The sequence below is a fragment of the Dermacentor albipictus genome, unplaced genomic scaffold (assembly GCF_038994185.2).
Source record: "Dermacentor albipictus isolate Rhodes 1998 colony unplaced genomic scaffold, USDA_Dalb.pri_finalv2 scaffold_14, whole genome shotgun sequence".
NCBI lineage: Eukaryota > Metazoa > Arthropoda > Arachnida > Ixodida > Ixodidae > Dermacentor > Dermacentor albipictus.
The window spans coordinates 14,868,177-14,879,273 of record NW_027225568.1 but is presented as its reverse complement, the minus strand read 5'-3'; the positions used below and the strand labels follow the sequence as shown (position 1 = coordinate 14,879,273).

At 56.6% G+C, this 11,097-nt stretch overlaps 1 protein-coding gene across 1 annotated transcript; it reads right to left on the bottom strand.

Annotated features, from left to right (window-relative positions):
• Positions 1–2,862: 2,862 nt before the first annotated feature.
• LOC139051729 (uncharacterized) lies at positions 2,863–9,603 on the bottom strand. Its single transcript, XM_070528714.1, has 3 exons — positions 9,170–9,603; positions 8,333–8,482; positions 2,863–3,823 (listed from the first exon to the last, which is right to left on the bottom strand). The coding sequence occupies exons 1-3, from the start codon at positions 9,601–9,603 to the stop codon at positions 2,863–2,865; spliced, it is 1,545 nt and encodes a 514-aa protein (XP_070384815.1).
• Between the last annotated feature and the right edge of the window lie 1,494 nt (positions 9,604–11,097).

Below are 11,097 nucleotides of genomic sequence, written 5' to 3'. Positions count from 1 at the left end.
CTGTCTTTGCTATATTGACGATATTGTGGTGTTCGCCCCTGATTTCGCAACGCACCTGCTCCGCCTCCATCACGTACTCACTTGCTTGACCAACGCTGGGTTGCAACTTAACCTGAAGAAGTGTAGATTTGCTGTTCGTCAGCTCACAATTTTAGGCCATGTCGTGTCAAAGGAGGGCATTCGTCCGGATCCTGAGAAGCTACGTGCTGTTACTGCGTTCCCAAAACCTACCACTCTAAAAGTGTTACGCAGTTTTATTGGCCTCTGCTCTTACTTCCGACGATTCGTTCGGAACTTTGTGTCAATTATATCACCTCTCACGCAGATCCTTGGTGGCGCTAGAGATCTCTCATCATGGTCTCCAGAGTGTGACGACGCCTTCACAACCTTGCGCCGTCTTCTCACGACGCCACCCATTCTTCGCCATTTTGACCCTCAAGCGCCAACCGATATCCATACCGATGCAAGCGGTGTAGGCCTTGGCGCTGTGTTGGCACAGCGTCAACCTGGCCACACAGAATACGTCGTCCCATACGCGAGTCGCACGTTAACCAAGGCGGAAACCAATTACAGCGTTACAGAAAAGGATTGTTTGGCCATTGTGTGGGCGCTTGGCAAGTTTCGCACATATTTATACGGCCGATCGTTTGACGTAGTGACCGACCATCACGCACTATGTTGGCTGTCGACGCTCAAAGATCCATCCGGCCACCTTGCCCGCTGGGCATTGCGAATCCAAGAATATGAGATCCGCGTGGTTTACCGTTCCGGGCGAAAACACTCCGATGCTGACGCGCTATCCCGATCGCCACTTCCCGCGAAGGCCAGTGACGACACCGCCTGCCAGTATACATTATCCTCTCTGGACGTTGACACTATCGCTGCTGCACAGCGTAATGATCCCTGGACTGCATCTCTGCTCGACCTTCTCTCCGATACGTCGAAAGTTCCATCGTCACGTACGCTTCGGCGCCAAGTTCCTCATTTTGCGATTCGAGACCAGCTACTATATCGACGCAACTATGCCCCAGAGGGACGCACCTGGTTACTCGTCATTCCGAGAACCTTGCTATCAGAGCTCTGCTCCTCGCTCCACGTCGACCCTCAGTGTGGCCACGCAGGAGTCTTCAAAACCTACGAAAGACTTCGACACCGCTATTACTGGCGGGGAATGTACAATTTCGTTCGAACGTTCGTCCGCTCTTGTCGTGAGTGCCAACGCCGTAAAGCGCCACCGCACAACTCCGCCGGTGAACTCCAGCCTCTGCAATGCCCATCCCGACCCTTTGATAGCGTGGACATAGATCTCTATGGGCCACTCCCGTTGACTCCTACCGGCAACAGGTGGATAATCGTTGCGGTAGACCACTTAACCCGTTATGCGGAGACCGCTGCTCTACCAAATGCTACAGCGCAGGTAGTCGCCAATTTCATACTTCACCATTTTCTCCTTCGTCATGAAGGTGCACGTGAACTTTTAAGCGACAGAGGCCGTGCCTTCTTATCTGAAGTCATCGAACAACTGCTTGCTGATTGCGCTATTGTTCATCGTAAATGCACTGCTTATCACCCACAGACTAACGGTACCACGGAACGCTTTAATCGAACTCTTGGTGACATGCTCGCCATGTATGTTTCACCTGATCACTCCAATTGGGACCTCGTTCTTCCGTTTGTCACCTATGCCTACACTACCGCGACTCAGGCCACTACCGGATTCTCACCCTTTTACCTTCTTTACGGCCGTCATACTTCGCACACAATCGACACAATTCCACCCTACCGGCCAGACCCATCCGAATGCCTGTCGATCTCGGAAGCCGCCAGACACGCCGAGGAATGCCGCCAGCTGGCCCGCCGATTCACCTGGGACGACCAGAACCGTCAAAAAGCCGTTCACGATGCCCAGAACTCGACTCCCACTTTTCTCCCGGGCGCTCTCGTCTGGTTGTTAGTGCCACACCGCACGCCTTCCGAAGTACGACGGGCCATACCGCGTTCAAGAGAGAACATCACCCGTGAATTACCTGATTGAGCCGCTAACGCCGCCGTCCGACATGCGACGTCGTAACCGCGAAGTACTTCACGTTCAGCGTCTCAAGCCGTATCACCATTCTACCGTCCCTCCAGAAACCTAAGTCGCCAGGATGGCTCCTTTATTTCCGTGGGGCCATTGTAAGGAAGATAACGAACGTTCGCACTGGGTCAGCAGCATCGGCAGCATGAAGCGCGCAGCACAAGCTCGAGCTCAGGAACTGCTCGGTTCATCGTAGAACCGGCGGTCGCTACGAACCCTAATAAATCTCCTTTACAATACTGAGGACAACCGGAACAAAAACGCTGGTGAGCAGGCCAGAAGAATGAAAAAAAAATGCAGCATTACGGGATGCTTTGCTACGAGCTATAAGAAAGATTCCTCAGCTCGCAGACAACGCGGTTTTTTGTCGGAACAAAGTTCTTTCGACCAAAGTCATGCAGCCACTGCTTCCTACGCAAGCCATCACGCTTTCGTTATGGTATCATAAAAACGGCATAAGCATCTTCAGGCTTCTTGCTGCAGTTATATGCGCAACAGCCCGGCATAGCGCTAGCACATAGACCAGAAACACAGCGTACAACGTTCACTACGCCGAGCTAAAGCGCCGAGCCAGCCGTGCTCAGGAGGAAAATGGCGCGAACAAAAAGAAAAACACAAGCAAAACTCTAGATCCGCGCGTTTCCAAGGGCAACGGCAGGGCGATCGTCGTGCACAAATACGGGGGCAGAACTGGTTGCCGCGGGGGAACGCGCAACGGGCGAGGACGAGGCGAGGAGGTCGCGCGGCGGAGGCAGAGTTCAAAGAGTGTCGCTACTTTCAAATTATCAAGGGATTTTACCCTGCGAAACTCGGTCGTTGGTATGGTGGAGCGCGAGCTCCCGTCTGAAGTGGAGTCGCGCTGTATCCAGCGAGCTCACCCGGTCTGTCAGCGCGGTCGATGCGTCGTGTGCGCGCCTGGCCAGCTGGTCCGCCGTCTCGTTGCCCGCGACTCCGACGTGCGTGGGGATCCATTGCAGGCGTAGGTTGCATCGCCCCTGCAGTGCGTGCAGACGGACGGCAAGGCGCTGTGCAAGGGGCGGCGCGCGCTCGTCGAGCAGCAGCTGCTGCAGCGCGGACCTCGAGTCGCAGAGAATCGCCGCGCTGGTGATGTGCGGCGACTCCTCGAGGATGTCCGCAGCGAGGTGAAGTCCAGCTAGCTCCGCCGTGGTAGAGGAAGCCCGGTAGTAGAGCCAGCACTGCTTCGTGATGCCAAATTCGGGAGGAACACAGGCGGCAGCCGCCGAGCCGTCGCTGAGGACGGAGTCGTCGGCATACAAGTGCGTCATTCCTCCCAGGTCGGCCTCGATCCTGGCAGCAGCCTCCTGCTGTACAGCGCAGAGAGGCATGCGATGTTCGGAGCCGACGCCCGGGAGGTCGAGACACACGTGAAGTGGCGTGCGCTGGTGTGGCTGTGGCCAGGTCGGCGGTACGGGCGGAGGGTCGACCACCAGGCTGTCATACAGTTCGCACACTGTTCCCACTCGTGACTGGAGCAGGCAACGGATGAGGGACAGGATGGGCCCTGCGTCCGGGGCACAGGAGAGGCGCTCGAGGTGGCCGAGGGCACGGAGGTAAGCCGTCAAAGAGACGGGCCACGCGCCAGTTTCCGCGAGCGTCTCCGCAACTCGCGATGAGCGAGGGAGGCCGTGGCACATGCGAAGCACTCGGCGGTGGTCGCTGTCGATGAGCTTCCACAGCCAGGCACTGACACGTGTTGTGCCATTACCACCAGCCCGGATTCCGAATCTACAAGATGCAGAATTTATCCTGCGAGCGCCCTTTGGACAAACCCGGGGCTGCGCCGAAAAGCACGGCACCCTAATTCTCCCTTGACAAGTCAAGATGCTGAGCCGTCAGGCAGCGGTGTCCTGCGGAGAAGTATCGGCGAGCAACATGTCCAAACGTGCAACCAAGTGCCAGACAGCCCGGCGCCGTACCTCACTTTGCCTGGAGGTCACCGCGCCCACCAACTTTGAACCGGGGGCCAGCGCGGTCCCTGGTTGGACCTCTCGGACGACCGTCGAGTGTTGGCTTTGTATTGGGCCGTTTGAGTGACAATGGTTTCTCGGGGATTATAAGCCGCGACGCGGCCGCCTGGAAAACCGGATCCGCCGACCCACCGGGAGCTGAGTTCCGCTCTCGACTGGAGTGAGATGTGTCACGCGTTGGAGTCTCGCCGGACGTCACCGTGCGGGAACAGTGGCGTTTGCTGTGAGCTCTCGGCCCCAGTGCCGATCCGATCTTGTCCTGTATAATGACCTGTATATAGTGTATAAAATCCCTTTCGTTATTCTCACCGACGCCTGACTCGGAGTCTTCGCTACCAACGCTCTGTCACGAAACGGGTGACGAGCGCTACGGGACCACCTCAAAGTTGTAATAGTGGTGCAGCGGTGGGATGTCGTAACTGTGGATGGCAGCTACGGGATTGACCGGCATCAGCTACCTCGGCGCGGTGAGTGCCTGAAGTTTACCTCAAACACCAGACTTTCTCTGACACAGGTTATAGTAGCTTAGGGAAGGATTTGGTGTTGCATTGTGTTAACCTTGTGTGTTTCAAGCCTAGTGAGAGTGTTTTGAAAACCAGGGGATGCTGAGGGGGTAAACGGGGCAGTGTGTGAAATACTTGCATATGTCTTACTAGTAGTGTTATAGTAGCGTACGGCAGGTATATTCAAAAAGGGTAAACAGCAGGAGGACAGTATGAACGATGGAGAAGTACAAGGTCAAGGAACTTCTCCAAATTTGTGACGAGTTGGGCATTGAGTTGGGCTCAACCAAAAGAAAGAATGCGATCCTTGAGGTCATGAGGACTGGGGACGTAACGGTTGAGGAAGCCGAAGAGGCCTGGGCGGATATCAATGAACGTCGGGAAAGGGAGGATAGGAAAGAAAAGGAACGTCGCGAGGAGGAAAAGAGGGAGATGGAACGTTGCGACGAGGAAAGGAAAGAAAAGGAACGTCGGGAGTGGCACGCAGAAAAGGAACGTCGCGAGGAGGAAAACGAGGGAAGGAGAGAGAGGGAACCTCGCGAGCACGAGCTTAAAATGAAAGAGTTGGAGACCCGAAATAGCTCGCCGGCGCCTAGCCTCACTTCTAATGGTCCAAAAATACGCGATCAACTTCCACCCTTTGTCGTCGGAGAGGATATGGCCAAATACTTCCTGAAATTTGAGCACGTGTACGAACGGAATAGCATTGAGCGATCTAACAAGGCTAACAGAATCTGTTAGCCTTGCTTCCTGGGGAGGCATCAGACGTAATATCTTGCTTATCGAAAGAGGCGTTTGAGAGCTACAGTGATGTGAAGGAAGCGCTACTGCGGAAGTACAAATTGTCCCCCGAAGCTTTCCGGCAGAGCTTCCGGTATGCAAAAAAGGGCAAGGAGTCGAATGCTGACTTCGCGTTTCGTCTAAAAGCCGACCTGGTGGAATGGCTGAAAGGCGAAGAGGTTTACGACGACCGCGACAAAATCGTCGAATGCATCGCGTTGGAGCAGTTCTACCGTTGCATTGATGAGGATGTCAGGCTCTGGCTGCAAGATAGGCTAAAAGAGGTTAAGCTAAACAAGGCAGCAGAGTTAGCGGAAGAGTATTACACCCGCCGCAGCTTGCACAGCAAGGCAGTGCGAATAGAAAAAGCAGATAGGAGAGATGGGTTTTCCGGGAAGCCCAAAAATGGAGGCCATTAACTTGCTACAATTGCAAAAAGCAAGGGCACCTCGCTGCGAACTGCCCAGAGAAAATTGCTTTTGCAACAAAACAGCGAAACGATACGACGCGTTCTTTTGAAAAACGGACGTTAATCTGCTACAATTGCAAAAAGCAAGGGCACATCACTACGGACTGCCCAGAGAAAATTGCTTTTGCAACAAAACAGTGAAACGATACGACGCATTCTTTTGGAAAACGGAAACCGTTAACCTGCTGCAATTGCAAAAAATTACCGACGATTACGTTACTTCCTAATGCGAAATTTGAGCGCAGCAAATAAGCTGTTTCACCTTTTCGATAGATTGAGGCAAAGAAATCGAGCAACACATGTATGCGCTATCACAGAATTTTTTTTTATTTTTCACACGTATTCCTTTAACAAAGACTCCACTAACAGTTCTTGAGAGTCATGAAGGAAGCTTTGTGGTCGGAGAAATAGACTGATATATGTTCGACTTGGTACACCAATGCTTGATTCTCAAAGACGAGATCTATAAAAGTGCCTCGCGAGGTTGTCACAGCCGTGGGACGCGTTACGAGCGAGAGGAACGGGATGTTCTCCCGCATAAGTGTTAGGAAATTGCTGTTTGTCTTTATGTCAACATTAAAGTCCCCCACTACTAACATCGGTGTGGATCGATGGACGGTTAATGCGAGTTGCAGGAAGTGCACGACGTCTTTCGTGAGTGCGGTAGCGGACTCACGAAAGCGGTATCAGTCGGGCGCTGCTAGCGCTGGGGGGATGAAAGGGGGGCGGAGCTGGTTACGAGGCCGATGATAACGCCGACGACGACGCGAAACCCAGGAACGGACGCCAAAGAGCCATTTGTGTAGCCAGCCCTCCTCCACAGTCTCTCCTCCTCCCTTCCATCATCCTCCCTCGCCCGGAGAGCCGATAGCGCGCATGCGCGGCGGCGGAGCAGATTCGTCGGCGAGCTGGTTACGAGGCCGACGACAACGCCGACGACGACGCCGACGACGACGCGAAACCCAGGAACGGACGCCAAAGAGCCATTTGTGTAGCCAGCCCTCCTCCACAGTCTCTCCTCCTCCCTTCCATCATCCTTCCTCGCCCGGAGAGCCGACAGCGCGCATGCGCGGCGGCGGAGCAGCAGATTCGTCGGCGAGCTGGTTACGAGGCCGACGACAACGCCGACGACGACGACGACGCGAAACCCAGGAACGGACGCCAAAGAGCTGCGCTCTAAAAGCAAGGGCACATCGCTGCGAGCTGCCCAGAGAAAATTGCTTTTGCAACAATACAGGAAACTCACAACAACATACGACTATTGGAGCCATATGTGTAGGAAATTAAGGTAAACGGTAAGAAGTGCCGTGCACTTCGGGACTCTGCAGCAACTATGGACGTTGTCCACCCGTCCTTCATCTCCTCGAGTGATTTTACGGGAGAGGGCGCTTGGATACGGCAAGTGGCCGAGGAGGAGAGTGTCTGTTTACCGATCGCAATGGTTATCATTGAAGGAGAGTTTGGGAAACTTAACACAGAAGCCGCCGTGTCTGCCGCCCTCCCGGAGCACTTTCCCTACCTCTTCTCAAATAGCTCGGAGCAACTGCTGAAGGATTAGGGCAAATCCTTCTTTGCCGACGTGGCGTACATGGCCCTCACGCGATCCAAAGCGCGCCAGCTGTCGAGGGAACTTGACTTTGAGTCGGTGAGTGAACAGCGGTGCGGCACACGGACTGATCAAGGTAACTTGAGTGGCGAGCAGGCACGGGAGAGGCAGAGCTCGGAGGCTGGCCTGGTCGAGCATGTACTGGAAGTGACTGGGAGTGACGCGTCCAGTGGTAGCCGCGATATGGACACGACGCCGCAGTTAGGCGACGCGGGCTCCATACTCGCTCCGGTTTCCGCCAGCTGGTAGGAGCTGGCTGCAGCTGAAAGAGAAACTCTGATTCGCGAGCAACAGGAAGACTGTTCACTAGCCGAACTGAGGAAGAGCGTCAAACGGGGAGTGAAAAAAAGAGGGTTTTATTTTTGCAAGGAATCTGGCTTATTGTAGCGCCGCTACACGGATAAGCAGGGTCGCAAATATAAGCAGCTTCTGATTCCGCGAAAATATCACAGGGAAAAATTAATGACCTCATTTGCTTCCTCAGTAGTATGTTTTCAGTCCAAGTGATTTCAAGGGGACCATTCTATTTGTCATTATTATTGCGGGTTATTAATTGTTCCTGATATTTTGGTGTGTTGTTAATTTGAAAACTGGTTGTTTGAGCCTTGTGTACCAGATCGTACACCTGCCTCTTGTTGCAGCGGGAGCAAAAAGGGGGATAGCAATTTAGTTAGGTTGATTTGGAGTATGGCCTTGTCTGGTGTTTGACGGGGGACAGAGGGCACTTGTTCGTGTTGGGTGTTGCCTTTTGCCGGTTAGTTTTGCAAGCTACAGAACGACCAACCTGGACCAGTGGCGAGAAGCAAGGGCTTAGGAACGACCCGAGCGGAGCTGGTTGAGGTGCCTTGGCGACGACGCGGTGAGCAGAGCTCCTGTCCTTGCGAGTGGGACCTGGGCACGTGAAATTACCTGGCGTCCAGACACTGGACAAGGACTTGGACGAGCCTGACGAACGTGCGCGCCTGGCATCCGAGCCACGTGGAGGCAGCTCGTCTTCCCGGCGCCTTATCTGAGGACGGGGATGCTGTTGAGCCATTACCACCAGCCCGGATTCCGAATCTACAAGATGCAGAATTTATCCTGCGAGCGCCCTTTGGACAAACCCGGGGCTGCGCCGAAAGGCACAGCGCCCTAATTCTCCCTTGACAAGTCAAGATGCTGAGCCGTCAGGCAGCGGTGTCCTGCGGAGAAGTATCGGCGAGCAACATGTCCAAACGTGCAACCAAGTGCCAGACAGCCCGGCGCCGTACCTCCCTTTGCCTGGAGGTCACCGCGCCCGCCAACTTTGAACAGGGGGGCCAGCGCGGTCGCTGGCTGGACCTCTCGGGCGACCGTCGAGTGCTGGCTTTGTATTGGGCCGTTTGAGTGTCAATGGTTTCTCGGGGATTATAAGCCGCGACGCGGCCGCCTGGAAAACCAGATCTGCCGACCCACCGGGAGCTGAGTGCCGCTCTCGACTGGAGTGAGATGTGTCACGCGTTGGAGTCTCGCCGGACGTCGCCATGCGGGAACAGTTGCGTTTGCTGTGAGCTCTCGGCCCCAGTGCCAATCCGATCTTGTCCTGTATCATGACCTGTATATAGTGTATAAAATCCCTTTCGTTATTCTCACTGACGCCTGACTCGGGGTCTTCGCTACCAACGCTCTGTCACGAAACGGGTGATGAGCGCTACGGGACCACCTCAAAGTTGTAATAGTGGCGCAGCGGTGCAAAGTCGTAACGCACGACACAGTGGTAGCGCGTACAATACTTTCGGCTGTGCCACCGCAGAGTAGAGTGCCGCCACGAACGAGCCAGGGCAGCCGTCGCCACGGGTGAGAAGGCCGCGCACCGCACTCTCCACTCGGTGCATCTCAGCGCGCAGCCGGCGCACAGCAGCGAACCACGTGAGGCGGTTGTCTATCGTGAGCCCCAGGTACCGCACTGTCAGGCGCCAGGGCAGGGGCACTCCTTCGACGAGCACGCAGCCGGTGCGGCGGCGAACGCAGCAGGGGCGGATCAGGCTAGCCTCGGACTTCGTCAACGACAGCCGCAAGCCGATGGCGCGCAGGAAGTTCGCGACGCCGTCCAGCGCCGCCTGAAGCCGGTAGCGCATCTCCCCCGTCGCAGAGGTCGGCCCGTACACGAGGAGTGCGATGTCGTCTGCGTAGAGCACAGTACGCACAGGGAAGTGGCCCATTTTGGGAATGCACTCGATGATGGGCGCGAGGGCAAGGTTGAACAAAAACGGGCTCAACACGCTTCCCTGAGGCACACCACAGCTCACAGGACGGGGCTAGCCGACCGTGCCCCCGACTCGGACAGCTGATGTTCTCCCGGCGAGGAAGGCCTCGATGTAAGCAAGGAGCCTGCCCTCCACACCGAGCGCCCGCATGCCCGAGAGGATGGTGTCGTGAAGGAGGCAGTCGAATGCGCTCTTGACATCGAGGAGCAGCAAGAAGGCAGTCTCCCTGTCGAGCCTGGCCTGCTCGAGGGTGCCGAAGACGACAGCGATCCGCCGTGGAGCGGCGAGCGCGGAAGCCGCACTGCTCGGGAGGTAGAGCACCGCGGGCATCCGCAATCCACTGGAGCCGGGATAGAGCCATCGCCTCCATCGTCTTGCCCGGGATAGACGAGAGGGAGATCGGCCGGTATGAGGCAGGGCTGTGAGGTGGCTTGCCGCGTTTCAGCACGGGGACAATTACAGCATGTCGCCACGAATCCGGGAGGGAGCCGCTGTGCAGGTCGTCGTTGTGAGAGTCGAGCGGGAGGTGGCGCTGCGGCTCGTCCAGGTTTCGCAGCATCTGCAGCGTGATCCCGTCCGCCCCAGGCGCGCTGCGGTGGTGCCGGCCGCGCGACAGGGCCCGCTGCAGCTCATGATCAGAGAAGTCACTCTCGCACAGGCTTGTGATTGCCTGTGCGTGGTTTGTGTGAGCTTCGCCCCGCACGAGCACCGCAGCGCACAGCGCCTGTAACACAGCCGGGGGCGCGCTGGAAGCAGGAGGGTGGCAGCAAAAGCATTCGCCAGAAGCTCGGCAAGCTCCAGCTCGCTGATCCCGCGCGCTATGGCGGTGGCTAGCACCGGGAACCGCGGTGCCTTCGGGTTCAGGAGGGCCCGGAGGACTCGCCATCCACGGCACTCGTTGCACGGCTGGGCGAGCGACGAGCAGAGGCCGCCCCAAGATCGGCGGCGCAGATGACGGGCGTGTGGTCTGCACACAGCGTCCAGGTGGTTGTACAAAGACCAGTCTGCCTCGGCTCCGGTTCGTATCGCTCTCCGCTGAGCGCGGCGGCGAGCGGCGCGCACATTGAGGAGCTTGATGTCCGGGCAAGGGGAACCGGCAGGTACGGCAACACGCATCGAAGCCCGATTCGCGCACTCTGCGATGTGCGCGAAGAAATCGTCGCCGCGTGGTGTTTGGGCACAGAAATCGCGGAACATGGGCCAGCGCACGACCGTGTACACACGCGTGGCGCCGCGATTCGGCCGCACTGGGGAGAGGGAGATGGGGAAGTGGTCGGATCCCGCGGTGTCCGGGGCGCGCTGCCACTCGTATGAGCAGCGCTCCGAAACAAGCACGAGATCGATCACTGTGGCGGTCCCGCTGCGACGGGCGAAGGTGGGCTGGCCGCTGTTGATGACGGCAAGGCCCGCCGCACCGGCAGCGCCCATCAAGTTCTTCCCCCGGATGGT